Source organism: Erpetoichthys calabaricus, chromosome 11 (assembly GCF_900747795.2).
Source record: "Erpetoichthys calabaricus chromosome 11, fErpCal1.3, whole genome shotgun sequence".
Classification (NCBI taxonomy): domain Eukaryota; kingdom Metazoa; phylum Chordata; class Cladistia; order Polypteriformes; family Polypteridae; genus Erpetoichthys; species Erpetoichthys calabaricus.
Genome location: NC_041404.2, coordinates 162,366,660 through 162,385,780, shown reverse-complemented (window position 1 = coordinate 162,385,780; position 19,121 = coordinate 162,366,660). Strand labels below are relative to the sequence as shown.

At 37.6% G+C, this 19,121-nt stretch overlaps 1 protein-coding gene across 1 annotated transcript in view; it reads left to right on the top strand.

Moving 5' to 3' along the window:
- The first annotated feature begins 1,327 nt into the window (after nt 1–1,327).
- The window catches only part of usp31 (ubiquitin specific peptidase 31), a 55,673-nt gene continuing 37,879 nt past the window's right edge, over nt 1,328–19,121 (top strand). The window contains 3 exon segments of the mRNA XM_051933973.1: nt 1,328–2,746; nt 18,093–18,233; nt 18,414–18,502. Coding sequence (XP_051789933.1) covers nt 2,219–2,746; nt 18,093–18,233; nt 18,414–18,502 — 758 coding nt within the window. The 5' untranslated portion in view covers nt 1,328–2,218.

Genomic DNA, 19,121 nt, shown 5'->3' with positions numbered 1-19,121 from the left:
CTGGCCAGAACATAGAACTGTTTAGAAATGGAACACTTCTTACCACAACTGCTGACGCCTGTTGCCCCACCTTTTGCCGTTGATCGGTCATTTTTTGCATTCCGTTTTGGTATGATTATCAATTGATCATGAAATTTGAATGGAAATGTAATAAAGTTGGAGCAGGCGAAATGCAATACGTCTGCTTTGATTTTAGTATGACACACTATCTATGAACATGCATTAAACGTGTTTGTATTGCATTTTAAACTGACACGAAAAGCAATCAACAACAACATGTATTTATATAGCACATTTTCATACAAAAAGTAGCTCAAAGTGCTTTACATAATGAACAAAAGAAAAATAACAGACAAAATAAGAAATTAAAATAAGACATTAATTAACATAGAAAAGGAGTAAGGTCCGATGGCCAGGGTGGACAGAAAAACCAAAAAAAAAAAAAACTCTAGAAGGCTGGAGAAAAAATAAAATCTGTAGGGGTTCCAAGCCACGAGACCGCCCAGTCCCCTCTGGGCATTTTACCTAACATAAATGAAATAGTCCTTTTTGTAGTTAGGGTTCTCACGGAATCACTTGATGCTGATGGTCATACAGACTTCAGGCTTTTAATCCATCCATCATTGTTGGAACATCATGGTACTTTGAGTAGATAGAACACCGGAAAAGGAAACAGAAGAGAGTGTAGGGGTTAGTACAGATTTTAGAGCCACCATGAAAAGTTATTATAATGAATTGGATATACAGAGTATCAGGATTTAATTTACATTGAAGTTATGAGAAGGCCATGTTAAAGTAATGTGTTTTCAGTTGTTTTTTAAAGTGCTCCACTGTATTAGCCTGGCGAATTCCTATTGGTAGGCTACAGTATTCCAGATTTTAGGTGCATAACAGCAGAGGGCCGCCTCACCACTTCTTTTAAGTTTTGCTCTTGGAATTCTAAGGAGACACTCAGTTGAGGATCTGAGGTTACGATTTGGAATATAAGACGTCAGACATTCCGATATATAAGATGGGGCGAGATTATTTAAGGCTTTATAAGCCATAAGCAGAATTTTAAAGTCAATCCTGAATGACACAGGTAACCAGTGTAGTGACATCAAAACTGGAGAGATGTGCTCGGATTTTCTTTTCCTGGTTAGGATTCCAATCAATCAATTGAATACATTTTTTAATTATGATACGATAAAAACGCGCCAAAAAGAAATGCACGACAGGCAAAAACATTGCATTGCCATATAGTTGTCACGTTGGATTGCATTTAATTTTGGCACGAATAATCTTCCATAGGACACCCCGTGGCTGCAGATGCAGTTCATTTACACTACTGTACATAACCCCTTATCAGACATGAACAGGCACTACCTGCGCGAGGCTCCCTACTCCTCACTAGTGGCCGAGTGACGTCATGACCACCACCGCCCTGCAGAGTCAGTGATTTCAGCTGATGGAGCGGCAGCGGCCTGTACTGCTATGGTTTTGCATTTTAGCTGGCGCCCCTAGATTTTTAGCTGGGCGGAAAACGCGCGGTTGGGTGTTCGACTTCTCAGGGATGTATTTTCCGCGCGCGTGATTTTGTATGCTGAAACGAAGTCCTGGTGGGCCAGCAGCGGGATTTTCAGGAGCTTTTTAGCGAAAGGCGGCGAGTCTAGCACGCAGGATACGCCCGCTGTTCCAAGCTCACGTTGATTTTTTTGCGGTGAAGTGACAAAGAAGCGACACAGGCACACGAGAATGTCATTTGAGGGGGAAAGATCTAACAGTTAGTGAGCTTTTTCTTTTTGCTGACCGCAGGGCAGATGAATGTGGAGGGTGACAGTTTGAATGTTGCAGGTTGTTTGACGCTTATTTAAAGTACAGCGTGCGCTCTCACACGAGCGAGGAGAATCGCAATGGAAGAGCTTTGCGGTTGGGGGCTGCGAATCTTTGTCGGAGCGTTAGTAAGTGTTGAACTGCTGGACTGATTCACCGCTTTTGTGTTTATGCCTACAGGCATGAAAATCTGCCGACCAAAGTGTCCGTACTTGGCAGAAACGGCACGCGAGAAAGATGCCCAACGAAGAATGCAACTCGACATAGCAGCTCCGTACTCCCGCATCAGAATGGCCCCTTACAGTTGAAATGCAAAGTACTCGCCACTGAGGCTGCACTAGACAGGCCACACGCTTTTTATTTATTTATACATTTCAAAAAATCCTTTGGGGAACTGTCGTCCAGGATGTCTAAAGTCACCACGAAAGAGAAGAAATCGTTCAGCAAGAAGTTGTTTCGCAGGGGTTCGGTGAGGTCCGTGGGCAGTTTTATGAGCAGGGTCCTAAAAACGCTGTCAACACTCTCCCACTTCGGCACTGAAGAGCACGCGACCGATGAAGAGAAGGATGACGGCGGCTTCTCGTCCTTTACGACGGGCGGGAGGAGCTCTGTGAAATCTGACGGTGACGAGTGCCAGGGCTTCCTCTTTAGTGGGGACCGGATTCCCGGCGTGGCAGGACTAAAGAACCATGGTAATACCTGCTTCATGAACGCCATCCTGCAGTGTCTCAGCAACACCGACCTCTTCGCCGAATATCTCGCCCTGGAGCATTATAGAGGGGAGGAGGAGAACGACGAACAGGCCAAATCCAACGGGGTGCTGTTCGAGAAAAAAACAGCCCACGACAGAGGGGAGGTCACGGAGCAGCTGGGTCGCCTAGTTCGTTCATTGTGGACATTTGAATACACTCCACAGCATAGTCGAGAATTCAAAGTAAGTGGTCTTTTTATCTTCTGCGTGTTCAATCATTTGAACTTGTTCATTGGGGGGCTGATTTCCACATTGCACTTTAATGTGTTTGTAGACCAATGATTTGACATTAACATAAAGAATATAAACAGTTTTGACATTAATATAAAGAAAGACAAGTAGTGCAACTCTGTATTGTTTTGACAATTGCTAGGCAGAGATGAGCAAATTAGGCAAGTCAATTTTAAGGTATTTCAGATCAGAAGGTGATCATAGCAAAAAAGGTTTACAGATCTAATTGCTGATTTGTTGTTTTTGCTCCTGATAATTTTGTTTTCATGGCTTTTATTTTGGAGCATTTCCCTAAATGATATCTTCCTCTTTGTCCACACTACCTGCTCATATAGCAAATTGTTCACAGTACCTGATGAATTCCAGCAAGCTTTTTGCAACTTCTCAGGAATGCCTTGCTTTTTTTTTTTTTTAAGCCATAAGTTGTTTTGGCTCTTTTTTTAATAAACCCATTGAATTTCCGTGAACAAAGTAAAATGATAATGACAGTTATGCTTCTGTTACAGGCAGTGAACAGAATATGAATTCAGGATTTGGAAACATTATTTAAACAAATGCAGTTGGCCATGTGGAAATGCTGACTACTAAAAAAACTTGTGTGTTTTTGAGCTGTTTTGTGCAGTTGTGGCTAGCATAATTATGGGGCTAAAGTATAGAACTATTTAAAAGTGCAGCAGAATTAAATAATGGTAAGTAGACATGCTAACCCGTTGTTGGCATGGCTTAAGAATTAAATTGGGGCAAAAAAGTATATATTTTTTGTAAGGCAGAATTAAATTGGTTAAGTTTAGTTGCTTATTAGTCATTTTGTTTTGCATGGTAACTAGTTATATATTTATAACTATTAGTTTTTTTTTCTTTTTTTGGAATGATATACTATTTGTTTTGGATGAGTCAGTTGCTTTTCTTCTGGTGAAGTTTCTGTGCTTGCATTTCTTGTGTTACCCTATTGGTTACAGCTACTGGGGTGACCCGATTCCCCAACATCTTTTATAGTTTCATATATTTGTTGTAGATGTGCATTTCTATACTAATTTCGCTTATGTATTCTGTAAACCTTCAGTTTCTGTTATTTTTTTTAACTGTATCGTGGGTTGTGTAGATGTTCAAAATAATTTTTTTTTTGTTTTTTGCATGTCATGTCATTGACTTGTAGATTTTTTTTTTCTTCCTCAGCTTCCTTGGATTTTTGCCAAGTAATTCCATCCTCTTCACTGACTAGACTTGGAGTTTGCTTAGACTGTGGTCAGATAATTACATCTTACCTCATCTACTGCCAAAAAGTTATCTGTAGAAAAATTAATGGCAGAGAGACTCGGTCTCCATTCTCCATCTGTTTTGTTTGCTTAAATTTCTGTCACATTACTGTAGTTGTCCTTGGATGTTTCTGCATTCATTTTGAGTTCCATGCTTAGTCCACAGAAGTGTTACATTAGTGGTCTCCTCAGAGGTTTTTAATTCAAAGCTCCTCAGTTATTCTGATCTGAAGTATTTTTTTTTTGTAGTACCATTTCTTCTATTTCTAAGCAGCAAAGCTATTATAATGACAAAAGGTTCAAGCAATGAGTAAGATTTATACCACAATAAATTCTATGTTTCAGTTACTTCATTTTCATCCTTTATTGCATTTCAAAGCAATAACAAAGAATAAAAAATGAAGAGAAAAACTCTTAACAGAACAAACCTCTCATCTATGATGTTTCAGTTGCAGGCTTCTGTATCTGTGGTACATTAATTGTGTTGTACTTGCTGTTAACAAGCAGTCAAACAAGCAAATGGTGTTTATTTAATTTGTTACAGTGAAATATAAGAGAGAATGTCCATTCAGAAAATGAGCTTGGAAGAGAATAAGTCAGTGACTTCCATTAGTTGTTTAACTATGTATTCTTTTAGGCTGTCTAAAGCAAAATAGTTTATAATAACTAAGCAAATTCCTATATTTAATATTAACAGTAAACCACTAATATTGGCTCTTATACTTTTGAAAGAGACAACAGCACACATTATTAGAACATACTTTCTCGAAGTAGAGAAAATTATAATACAGTATCAACCTAAATCAGAGATGCAATAATCAAAATAATGTGCAAATTGAAAGCAGTAATGTAGAACTGATCATTGTTACATGATGCTTGGAAGAGACTGGACTTAAAAAATGGAAAGTAATGTGTTATGAAAACAAAAAAGAGCAGTACCTTAGAAAGCAGTATATTAATCATTTATTATATTTTTACAGTACACCCTCGAAATTCGCGGGGGTTACATTCCTAGAGCACCCGGGAATTGTGAAAAACTGTGAATTATGGATGTGGTTAAAAAAAAAAAAATGCATATTTTTATAGTTTTAACCCTAAATATGCACCCAAAACACTTTAATTTCATTTCAACCTCAGCTTAATACATTACCTTAAAAAAAGAATGTAAAGGTAAACCCGTATACTGTACAGTACTGTACTGATATGTCACCCGCAGTGCTAGAATGTAAAATACAGATGTTACCCCTATATTTTCTGTAGTTCATGCAAGGGTGTTTTCATTGCCAGAAGCATTCGAAGGTGCAGGGCTTTTCGAGGTATCGTGAGGCTTTAACCCTTAAACTGCCACATACTTGGGGGTTAAAATGGAAAAACACGAGAATGGAAAACACGAGAACACTCAGCTGGAGATGCGTCATTTGAATACTTTTTTGTTGCACTTTTTAAGTAAACGTCACAATTCATCAAAGAAAAAGTGAAATTTTTTTTTCCATGCAAAGAGCATCACAATTACTGCTTCCAATGAACTGTAAAAACTATTTAAAAACTATCCATCCATCCAACCTTTTTCCAACCCGCTGAATCCGAACACAGGGTCACGGGGGTCTGCTGGAGCCAATCCCAGCCAACACAGGGCGCAAGGCAGGAACAAATCCCGGGCAGGGCGCCAACGGTGGGTGGGCCGGTGGGCAGGACACACACACACACACACCAATCCACCTAACCTGCATGTCTTTGAACTGTGGGAGGAAACCGGAGCACCCAGAGGCAACCCACACAGACGCGGGGAGAACATGAAAACTCCACGCAGGGAGGACCTGGGAAGTGAACCCGGGTCTCTTTACTGTAAGGCAGCAGCACTACCACTGCGCCACCGTGCCGCCTTTTAAAAAATCTACTGGAACAATATGTACAGGGTGTAACTGACACCATTGATGAAATTCAGTAAATCACCGAGCCTACTGCGCTTGAACTGGCTGCATGCAAGCACACAGAGGTAAACGCTGACGCTGGCAGGCTAGTCTAGTGCAGTGTCTCAATCCCAGAGATGGTGAGGCTGCAGTGCTGAAGGGGCTGGCAGTGGTCATGAGCTGGCTGCTCAATGAATTTACGGCACTGACTGATCAGCTCCAGTGTGCTGGTAAATTGCACTGGGAACCGACAATATCCGGTTGCGGCGTTCAATGAATGTACATTACCGAATATACTCGGCTCTTACGTGCTGGCAAATGGCACTGGGAAATGACTATAGCGGGTTCCGGCGGTTTAAGGATTAAGAAGAACAAAATGGAAAACGCAAGAACATTCGGCTGGAGATGTGTCATAGGGCAGCAGTCAATCAGCAGCAAGGAGAAATGAATAAAGCTGTAGCGGTCCGGTGCCGCTAAGATTCACACCATCGAGGAGACGGTGATTTATTTATTTTTATGGTGGAGATTTCAGGGACACACCCTGCCTTGACTCGACCTGCATGCACTCACAAACAGAGACAAAAACAAAGCAAACCAGTAATCAAACAGCAAATAAAGAATGTAATGAAAACAATGAAATACAACAAAGCACCAACAAAACGCACACAGTAAAGTCCATGAAAAATGGCAATGGATGAAATGTAATGATGAAGATAGATAGTCCAGAGATCCGCACATTGAATGGGAATGTAAAGATAGTCCTACCGGTATTTCCTGAAATGGTGAAGACCGGTGGACGGGTTCAGGAGCCCTCCTTTCTTCGCAGGATAGCAATGAATCCATTTACAGTCCTCATGTACACAGGCAGGCAATCCAGACCCCAACTACGAAACGATCCAGGACAAAACGAATAAGTGCAGGTAACCCAACAGAAGGCAGGCAGAGAGAGAGGAACTTGAAACACAAATTACAAAAACTTTTTTTTTTTTTCTTTTGGTCACCAGCCCCCTTTTTTAAAAGCAGCACTGACATCCTTTGACCCCAACAGCCCCTGCACCCTCAGCAGAAGAGCAATCAGAGCCACTGCAGGGACTGCTGGGAGTTACAGTTTCAAATTCTAGTAGAATACGCTCTCGGATTGGCTACTTTCACCATCCCAAGTCGTGTTTTCTTCTATGGTTGCTTCCTGTTCTCTCTACAGTGCAGTATTGCCACGAAAAAAGCCATAAAAAATTGCGGAGGATATTTTGCGGTTTCCACTAACAATTATTAGTTAGGTTCTAAGGAAAATTCCGTGAATGACCGAGGCTGCGAACCCTGAACTGCGTCTTTGCAGGGGTCTACTGTATATGTTTATTCAGTAATATTTTTTAAAAGTTGGATTCAAAGGTTAAAAGTGATGAAGCTTCATTAACAGACTTAGGTGGCATAATTCTGCGTTTAATGTTGCCTAGTTTGCTTTTACTTAAAGATGTTAGAACAGATCATTGCCCATTCTGAGTTTTTCTTATGTATAAAACACGTTCCCCCAAAATTAACACTGCTGTCCATTTTATTTCAACCAAAAATGCTAAAGGGTTTTTTCCTTACTGTAAGTGACATATTGAATCTGGAGTTACACGAGCACAGTGTTAATGGGAGACGTTCAATATACAGTAATTGTCAATGCTGATTTTTCAAACTATAGTACACATTTGTGTTTAGAATTAGTATATACACATGACATCCCTAGTTATTCTAGCAAAAGCATTTCACAACTTAACAGTGGCATATTTCGTGTTTTGTTAAACCAGTCAAAACTCTGTTTTGGTACTGTTGCTTGAGTAAGTAATGGCAGATTACACCATTTATCTTTAATATCAGCATTTCTGAAACTGCATTCCTTCAGGTTACATTGTCATTTGTTGTAGTGTTTCTCTCTCTTAATCTACAGCAGCAGTTTTACACTAAGTCAACCACAAAGTCATATAGGTGTAGCATAAAACTTGACAACTTTGATAAAGTATCTGGATTCGGCATTGGCCTCAACTTACCTAACTACAGCAGTTTGATGGACTGAGTGGTCTTCTTTCATTTGCAAAACTTCCTATGTTCAACTTGGCTATCAATAATGGTGTTTTGCAAGAGATAACAAATAATTGTTTAATTATTATATTTATTTACTCGTTATTTAATGGGTAATTATTAGACATGTATATGTAGAAGTATCTTTTTGTTATACAGTTAACTACTTTGATACAGTACAATATTGAAGTAGAAGTTATAAGTGCAGTTTTTGCCAAGACAAAAATAAGAAGCGAAGCTGATGGTTCTTTTACACATTGAACTTATTTTTGTATCTGTCCCATTCTACATCAGGGTTGCCTTTAACACTGCTAAATTTTCCAGTGCCTTGTTGAGAATTTTGTTTTGTTTTTGTACGTCTAAGTATATATACACACACTATATTGTATTTTAAGTAAGTAAGGACAAAATGCAGACTGTAAACTATAGTTTTTTATTGCAATAACAACAACATCATTTTGGTATGTTGATTTCTGTTTTTGATTTAGTAGTTTCTAAAACATTTCAATCTGATAATCTTTTTCTGACATTTCTCTACATTATAAAGACAGACATTTTCTGGAAGAGGGAGCTGTGAAGATGTACATTTGCTATTTCAGCATAATGAAAAATGTACTAATTTTAGCTTGGGCATATTTATAGGTTTATAGCTGAACAAGTCAGACTTAGCCTTTGACGTTATAAAAATTAGCAGGAGCACTTTGTTTGGTGTCTGATAGGCATTGTCAGTCTAAGTTGATAAAATATTAACAGTACTTTGTAGCAAAAATGTTAAATGTGAAAGAATATAGCTTATTATAAGCAAACCCGAATGTGTAGTATATTCACAGTTTTCCATGCACTTTAAATTTGTCTACTTGGCTGCTCCATTGTTTTGCCTTGTTCTTTACTGAAATGCTGCTAACTATAGACTGCTTTAATGAACTCAATAATTGTTTTTTGTTAGCTTAATATTGATTTATGTCTTATGTTGCTGGTGTAGAATCAAGCTTTAAGAAACTGTCAGATATTTAAACTGAGCAGGTTTTCCTTTAGGAAATGTGTCAGACTCCCACAGATGACACTGAAGTCTGGAAAGTCTGACTATACATAACAGAACTAGCAGAATACAGCATGGTCTGATAATGCAAGTAGAAGGTGGGAGTCGTGATGTGGTAGTGTTTCAAAGAGAGAAATGTCAAGTGATCACAAAATACACATTAGTCATGTGTATTTATTTTAGTATAATTAAGTACTGGTGACATACCAATGGACAGTTAAAAAAATATTTGTTTTTTCTGTTGGACTGAAGATGACTAATATTATGACAGTCTCTTGCATTTTCAGGGATCCACTGCCAGGCGTTCATATCCTTCTGTTTGTACAGCCACTGAAACGGGGTGTGGTCTGTCACCGCTTTCCCCAGAGGTGTTTCATGGATCCCTGTCCATTCTTTCCGAAAAATGTCCAACACCCTGCATGGTCAACGGCCAAATAATAGTTCGAAAGGACTTAATCCAGTTCATTCTTGCGAGGGCCACTCGCCGAATCATCTGTTTTAGGGTTTTTATTAAATCGTTCATTCAGGTCATTTGTTTGCTGATGATAAATCGTGAAGTGTAACTACTTAATTGGAAAACGTTCGCATTGTTGCTTCATGACGCGAGACATAAAGGGCGTGCCTTGATCAGTTAAAATCTCACGAGGTGTACCAATATGTGTGAACATTTCTAAGAGAGCTTTTGCAACAGATCAGGTGTCTGCATACTGCAGCGTGGCCCATTTTGGTTATCTTGTGACGTAATCGACTAACACAAGCATATACTGAAAGCATCTTTTACTCTTGGGAAACAGGCCATCTAAAATAGGCATCAGTACAAGGGATGCCCTGACGGGTCTGTGAGCGGAAATCATTTGACAGTCGGGGCAGGCCTAACAGAATTGCTCCACGTCCCGGCCCATATTCGCCCAATAAAAGCTTTTCGAAAGGCGTACTCTCTTCTTTTCTGTGCCGAACTGACCCCCCCAAAATGTGACTGTGAGCAATTTTTAAAACCTTCTCCCTATGCCCACTCGGCACCACCGGTTACTCAATTCGCCCATCACCCATGCAATCAAAAATCACCCAATACAGGAAACCATCCTTAATTTAAAAACGTGGTGTTTTAAAGTTCGGGTCCTCTGTCTCCCGATAGTAAGAGTCATTTGTGACATGGGCTTGTTTGAATGTGAAATCCAGGATGCTATCGACTCGTTGCAGGAGAGCAACAGGCAGCCTTCCACAGATGCGGCAATCAAGCTTCAGTTTGTCGTCCTGTTGTGTGTGTGTGTGTGATTAGGTGGTGTGTGGGCAACAGAGTTTTATGCATCAACTGTTTGAATGTTAGTGCCTTCTACATTTAGATTTAGATGTAGATATAATGGTCAGGGACCCCACAATGCAATATTATCCTGATATATAGTTTACTATATGAGTGTATATTGTAAAGTATTAGAAAAATGAATGTTAAGTATAACAATGATATACTATAATTCTTTATGTGCATGAAGTTAATATCTTTTGTTCAGGATCTTTTGCTCTCTCTGAAGGCCTGGTGACGGTTTAAAATGCATGGACTGGAGAATTTGGGTGTGGGTGTTTTAGTAAGAAGCCCTACGGGTATAGAATTGCAGCACGGGATTTCACGCCTATTCACTACACACTTTTTAATGGGTTACTAATACACCATTAACTTTGTGTTTTCTCAATAAATTATTACATTTTATACAGAAACACATGTTGTATATTCAGAAAACAAGTGTATTATTTAATTGCCTTTCACACTTTGAAGCAATTTTTTGTCGAATTTTGAGTAGTTCTAGCTTTTAAATTTGATTCATTTTGAAAAATTCCATTGAACATTAGTTCATCTTCATAAAAGATGCTTTGTTTAGTTTACCAGTACAGCTAGACATGCATGTGACAAGAAATGAAAAAGAAATTTGCTAAAAATGTCTTTTTGGCAGATATCTGAAGCGGAAAAAAAATCAATACCATTGGATGTTATATAATACTTTGATATTTTATATTAAGCATGAATACATATGTTCCTTGCCATTCGTGTTTAGTTTAATTTAAATAAAGTAAGGATGTGTGCCTTACCCAAATGAAACAAACTATCTCACGTTTAAAAAAAAAAAAAAAAAACCCTCGAAACAGAACTCTCCAGGTTCAGACCCCCGATGTACATATCAACATATTCATATCCCTGAATTTCTTTTACATGAAAATATGTAAAGAAAGCTGGTGTTTTAATCTGTGTTTAGGACATCATATGCAATATCATATGTTCAATCAATCCACAGCTGCATTTTGGTAACAGATAAAAGCTTTACGTATCCTGAAGTAAAAGTGCAGTGATAAATCTGCAGATCATATGACATAAAGGGAGAGACAACCATGCTTAAAACAAATGATTAGCTACAAAGTTAAACAAGAACCCATGATTATGCAGCATATCTAACCAAGAAGTGGTCTGCACCATACATAATACATAATGCCAATTTATAAATATTGTTTGATAAAATTGACAGGTACAACATGCAGAAAAAAACATTTTATCATCATTGATTTAACTGCTGTTTTCTTTGTTTACCCAGTTGCTTTCCAAATCATTTTTCTTCACTCTATGGTTCTGGGCATTCTTCTGGGAACAGTCACACACATATATAATCGGACACATTCTCCAACCCGGTCATTTTGGTGTTGCCTCTTAGCTTCATCTGCTCCATCTTGATCTTGGTTGAATGTTTTTATCCAGTGATCCTTTGTCTTTTGTTCCACATACTAAAACCATCAGAGCTTGTTTCACCTCAGTGCAACACCTATCCCTATTGCACAGTCTTTCTCATAAATTAGCTTTTGTCTTCCCCTTACTGCGTGACATTCCATAAATCCTCTTGAACATTCTCATCTCTACTCTTTCCAAATTTTTTTCATTTTTTCCCTTTTTTGGCCATGTCTTACCACAACAAAGCATACTACCCTTTTAGTTTTCAAAAATTTAGCATTCAGTGCCAGAGTGACTCTTTTACAATTGAGAATGGGGACAGCTCCTGAAATTTCTTACTTGCATCTGTCACTCTGGGTATTGCTGCTGTGCCAGCACCTCTGTCTGCAGTCACCTAAGTACACTTGGCTACATCCACATTTTGCATCCCCCTTACACACTTACTTCAAACAAAAGTTGCACTTGCCATCTGCAGAACACTCTTCACACAAAAATTGAATATGAGCCTATGTTGTTTTAAATGTGCTATATAAATAAATTGACATTCATAGGCAAGGAATCATTGTGTTATTTATTTAAATACAGACCTATCCAGTAGTTTGAACAATGGTCTTTTTTTCTATAGTTTTCATCTTCATTTGATCTCTAGTTTGGCCAAGACAAGCTTGGAAAGATAAGCTGTTGCCTTTAACCCTTTAGTCTTCCTGCTGTCATTAATTCCCAAATTTAAGTAAAATATCTTTTCTATACACAGTTGCCATTTGTGTCTAATTAATAATCCTGTTCAGTGCCAGAATGTGTTGGTGAATAATTAAATGAGTTTGAGTGACTATCCACCTAACTTGAAAATACATTCTTGATATATAAAGGTGTTGCTTAAGGCTACATGGTGGAATACCCTGTTCTGTATACCGATAATTCTTATGCCAATAAGTAAATATAAAGGGTTGATTTTTACATAAATAGATAGATAGATACTTCATTAATCCCAAGGGGAAATTCACATACTCCAGCAGCACCTTACTGATACAAAAGACAATATTAAATTAAAGATTGATAATAATGCAGGTAAAAACAGACAGTAACTTTATATAATGTTAACGTTTTCCCCCCCCCCCGGGTGGAACTGAAGAGTCGCATAGTTTGGGGGAAGAACGATCTTCTCAGTCTGTCAGTGGAGCAGGACAGTGACAGCAGTCTGTCGCTGAAGCTGCTCTTCTGTCTAGAGATGACACTGTTTAGTGGATGCAGTGGATTTTCCATAATTGATAGGAGCCTGCTGAGCGCCCGTCGCTCTGCCACGGATGTCAAACTGTCTAGCTCCATGCCAACAATAGAGCCTGCCTTCCTAACCAGTTTGTCCAGGCGTGAGGCGTCTTTCTTCTTAATGCTGCCTCCCCAGCACACCACCAAATAAAAAGATTAAAATAAATATTAAATAAAGATTCAGTGGCCACTTTATATCATTCATCTAATACTGGATAGTATCCACTTTTGACTTGAGCTCTTTCAGGCATGGATTAAGAGGTGTGCTGGAAAAATTGGTCAATTCTAATGCAATAGCATCCCTGTTTCTGCAGATTCTTTGTCCATCCATACACCTATTCCACCAAATGTCCCTTCTCTGAGGTCTGTACAGGCCTGGAATAAACCTCAGTTGCTGTCATGTTTCTGGAACCAGCCTGAGTTGATAAATGCTTTGTGGCATGGCACATCATTCTGCAGTTAATAATAGGTTATCCGTTTGAAAAAAGAATAGAATGTGGTGATCAATTGATTTATAAAAAGTCATTAGCAATGTATAGGTATTTGGTGGCATTTGTTTGACACTCAGTAATAAGAGACCTCATGTATTTACTGAAACCATTACATTACCATCACCAACCTGTATTGATCATATAAGGAAAGATCAATGGATTCATGCTATTTATACCATATTCTGTCTGTATTATATGCATGTCACAGCAGAAATAGAGACGTTTATACCATTCCCAGTTTTCTATTTTTGTTGAGCATGTGGCCACTATAGTCTCCTCTTCATCTTCTTAGCTGACAGAAGTGGAACCTGGTATAGTTTTTTTGCTGCAGAAGTCTATTAGATTCAAGGTCTGATGTGTTCATAGATGACCTTTTCCAAAACCACTATTGGAAAGCGTTATTATGTAAATACTTGCAGTCTTTCTCTTGACTTGAATGAGTCTGGCCTTTCCCTTCTGACCTCTATCAGTAACAAGTGTGTGTTTTATACACAGTCATATGAAAAAGTTTGGGAACCCCTCTCAGCCTGCATAATAATTTACTGTACTTTCAACAAAAAAGATAACAGTGGTATGCCTTTCATTTCCTAGGAACATCTGAGTACTGCAGTGTTTTGCAAACAAAGATTTTTAATGAAGCAGTATTTAGTTGTATGAAATTAAATCAAATGCGAAAAACTGGCTGTGCAAAAATGTGGGTCCCCTTGTAATTTTGCTGATTTGAATGCATGTAACTGCTCAATACTGATTACTTGCAACACCAAATTGGTTGGAATAGCTCATTAAGCCTTCAACTTAATAGACAGGTGTGTCCAATTATGTGAAAAGGTGTTTAAGGTGTTCAATTGCAAGTTGTGCTTCCCTTTTGACTCTCCTCTGAAGAGTGACAGCATGGGATCCTCAAAGCAACTCTCAAAAGATCTGAAAACAAAGATTATTCAGTATCATGGTTTAGGGGAAGGCTACAAAAAGCTATCTCAGAGGTTTAAACTGTCAGTTTCAACTGTAAGGAATGTAATCAGGAAATGGAAGGCCACAGGCACAGTTGCTGTTAAACCCAGGTCTGGCAGGCCAAGAAAAATACAGGAGCGGCATATGCGCAGGATTGTGACACTCAGAATCCAGACACTCATTAAAGGCTATAGGAGGCGTCTAGAGGCTGTTATATTTGCAAAAGGAGGCTCAACTAAGTATTGATGTAATATCTCTGTTGGGGTGCCCAAATTTATGCACCTGTCTAATTTTGTTATGATGCATGTTGCATATTTTCTGTTAATCCAATAAACTTAATGTTACTGCTGAAATACTACTGTTTCCATAAGGCATATCATATATTAAAAGGTAGTTGCTACTTTGAAAGTTTAGCCAATGATAAACAAAAATCCAAAGAATTAAGAGGGGTTCCCAAACTTTTTCATATGACTTGTGTGTGTGTGTATATATATAATAAATATATACACACACACAAATATACATATACACACAAGAAAACCAATAGGCGGCTAATGTTTTAAAAGCCAAAACCAGGCACAGTAATAAATCTTTGGCTATTAATTTATAAGGTCTCCTATTTTTCTGACTCTTGGATGACCCTTTAAGGTTTGTTTTATTTAGCGCCGCTACATGTGGCTAAATTTATACATTCTCTCTGCACTGCCTTCCTTACACCAGTGTTTCTCAGCCTGGGTCCTGCTACCCAGTTTTGCATTGCCTTAGTGAAACAAAGAAACATATCGCACAGCACAGCGCTGCCAATAGCTTAGGTGAACTATTCATAAACCAGTGACATCAGCACAGCTAGCAATCCAGTAGTTGACAAACACTGCTTTACATGGATCCAGTGTGCGACTGCTCAGACATGAAGATTGGTTTGTGTTATGCTGTACTGGCAGTAAAAGGTATGCATACCATTGTCGCACACCAGACCCGCATAGCCTCAGTTGCAGTGATCTGTACACTTTGTGACCAATATGACCAAATGGAAGGTCCTAAATGGAGCCATAAATTGACAAATGACTCTGTGTGTGTGAACAAGCCTCTAATTCTTTGGTTGTGTATACTTTCTGTTGTATGTGACTGACATTTGTTATGAAAACGATCAGTTGTCCTATGTAGTGTGCTTTACTCTTAGCAGAGCTTGCCACAATTCTTTTCCTGTCAGCCATGGCAAGCAGTGGACTTGAAGCCCAATTTCATGACCATTGTAGCCCGCATGTCCAATTCATGGGTTGTGCTACTTGTATCACATCATAAGTTCTCAAATGACACTAAGATCAAAGTTCAAGACCTAGTAAATGGCAAGTTTTTATATGACAGACAAACAACTCTTAGCAGTGTATTTTTTTCATATATACAGTAGATGCATCCATGTGATTTGCTGTTTGAAATAACATGTTGTTAGCATTAATGAACCAGTGGAAATAATAAATTGTCCACTGGTAGCAATTTGCTTGTAACTCTTAACTGAATTTTCTTTAGATCTGGAGCCCACATTCTTAACTAAAACTATTTTTAATTTTTTTTTTTTTTTTTGGGAAACCAACACCTAATTATGCGAAACCAAATAATCAGGGCAACACTGTAGACATTTTATTTTTCTTTTGTGGTTGACAGATTTGTATTTAACTTAATTCTGATTATGTTCAATGTCTAATTTATAGGTTGATGTAGTCAGTGACTAATTTTCTTAAATAGCCAATGTTGTATTTCTCAAGTTTTAATACAATTCTGAATCCCAATAATGTTATACTGTACATATCCTGTAAACTATCACTTGTATAGATTTATATGATTTAGATTACACAAGTTCGACTCCTTGCTCAAACAGCAGTGTATTTTTGTTGGTCATCAGCTGTTGCCACTGATTCTAATATTTTAGACTGCAAACTAATAACTAACAATATACAATGTTTTTCTAGAGGAAAGAATTTCAATTGATCCAACAGCTTTGCCAGAAGGCAGCAATCCAAAGCAGAGTATAATTGTGGAAATCCCTGCCCACATCAGGTGATTAAAATGTGGTTGCATATCGAAAGAATAGATTTGTATTGCTTTAGATTGTTTTCAGAGTTTGGAGTCCCAGTTTAGTCATTAGTATTTCAATGCTTTGGTGCGAAATTAATGTGTATAAAAGGACACTATAAAAACTTAAGCCCCTCGGTATTAAAAAGTATATTTTTGCCCCACTACTTTAGGTGATAGGATACAATTAGGTCTGTAAGTATTACCAGTAAAAATGATTGCTGGTTTTTTTTTTGCTATAGATCTAAGTTTCTAGTTTAATCTTAAACCTTGTGTCTTCTGTTTCTTTTGAAGCTAGTAAATTTGTTATAAAAAGTAAAATTGGCAGTTTTTAAGTGTCAGTGATTATACAATTCGTATAATTGTGCAGTGGCAAATTGGCAATTATATATACGTATGTAATGCATGTATATATGTATATATAAATTTCTGTCTGTTTGAGCATCAAGTGAAATCCATCACACCTATTTCAACAAAACTTTGTGTATTTATTTCTGGTATAGCCTAATTTAGAATATAGGCTAATAAAATTTTAGATTTTCTACACATAAGTATATAGGGGGGAAAAAAACACTTTTTAAAAGAGAACAACATTAAAAGTTGTCATTTTTTTCCTCGACCTTTTCAGTTTAAATCCCCAATATCTCCAGAAAACAATATCATTATTAAGATGATTTTTACTTGAGAAGAATCAGAAATGATTGTGTAACAAAACAATACCAATTTTAGTTCTTTGTTGACCTTTTGAAATAATTTAAATGCATTGAGAAAGAGCAACATTTTTTACGTTTGCTGCTTAGTAAATCTAACACTTGATCATATCAAAAATCTGTTTCAGCTTTTCTGAATGCCATTTTATTATGGACATTAAAGGTCCTATTCATTTTTTGTCTAATACAGTAACTGAGCAAATGACCCATTTTTAACCAGATTTGTTTGTGAGCTGGATTAACAAAAGTCTGTTGAGAACATGGGAGTTGAGAGGTGGTGGACACTTTGTGGGGATCCACCAGGCGTGCGGCTCAGCGAAAGTGATGGTGTGTGTATTGTTTGACCCCCCTTTTGTCTATGTTACGACTGTGGTGCATTCTTCGTGCTCTGTTACATTTCAGTATTACTGATCTTTTGAATATATTTATTACTGTTCTGTAAATTGTTGTTTGCTGCAGAATTACTTCTATTTCTCTAAATCTTTCTTACACTTAATTTCATAGTAAATTTTCACAAAGGCATAAGCTCAGAAGCACTGAATGCTAAATAATGCTACAGATGTCTTTCTTTTGCAATGAGGAGGTCATAAGTGTCAAATCTGTTTCTTTCCAGAATAGAATCTCTCTGCAGCAATAAGAAAACCATACATAAAACCGTTTTGACTGTGGAATTGTTTTTCAATGTAGACATTTAGCTTGCTCCTTTATAGGTTGTATTTTTCTTTCGTTTTTTTGTCAGCTATTGGCCTAATTTTTGTTTTTGTCATTTATTCAGCATTTACCAGTTGGCCAAAGAATAAAAAAAATTAACTGCCATTTGTTTATTTCTAGGGTATTGTATCAAAGAATGCTTTGCAGTACCGGGGAAATGCTCAGCATGATGCTCAGGAGTTTTTATTATGGCTTCTTGACCGTGTTCATGAGGACTTGAACAATTTTATAAATCCAAATGGACGACTCAGATAAAAGTAAGTAAAATGTTATCAATTAAGAGCTTTAAGTACTGTATATATCACTTATCACATGCAGGATAAATTAGTTATTTTTGTTTTCTAGTTAAAATTATTACTGTGCACGTTTTGATGTTGAATAATGAGATTTTTATATCATCCCTGTTTATTTTTTGTTTTAATTCTCAACCATGTCTCATAGCCTCCATTAGAAGAAGATGTGGCATCAGAAGGGCCTTCTCTTCCAGTTACAAGCTCGTTTATTCAAGAGCTTTTCCAGGCACAGTACAGGTAATCTATATATAGGTTATACAGGCTTATATTGTAGGTAAATGTGATTTCTGTTTTTCCCATAGTATTAAATAGGTATTGAGTATCATGAAATTTCACTAATACTGGGAATTGAATATTATTCTGGTATTCAATACAAGTACCAGTGAAATTTCCTGATATTCACTACTACTGCAGCACTACTACTGCTACCTGCTTTTTATTAAAGACCCCACCATTATTAAAATTACTGTCTTTTTCTATAATAGAATATAAAATATATAAATACTAACATTCACATCTATTTGGCTGATGTCTTTATCCACAGTGGCTTACAACATTTGAGATACAATTGGGTATGTTTCTTTTGTTTCTTCCAGTTGGAGCACAAGCAGGTGAAGTAACTTGCTCATTGTTACAGTGTCAGTAGCAGAATTTGAACCCATAAATCTCAAGGTTTGAAGTACGAAGCCTTAACTACTATGCCACACTACCTCACTAGTAACAGCAGCTTAAATTACTGGTATACACATCAAGAAGTTACCCAACTATCATTTAAATAAACTAGTATTGGTGTTTCATAAATGTCAAATACAATGCAGAGCATGAATTTTAATGTGTAATTGACATGGGGATCCCC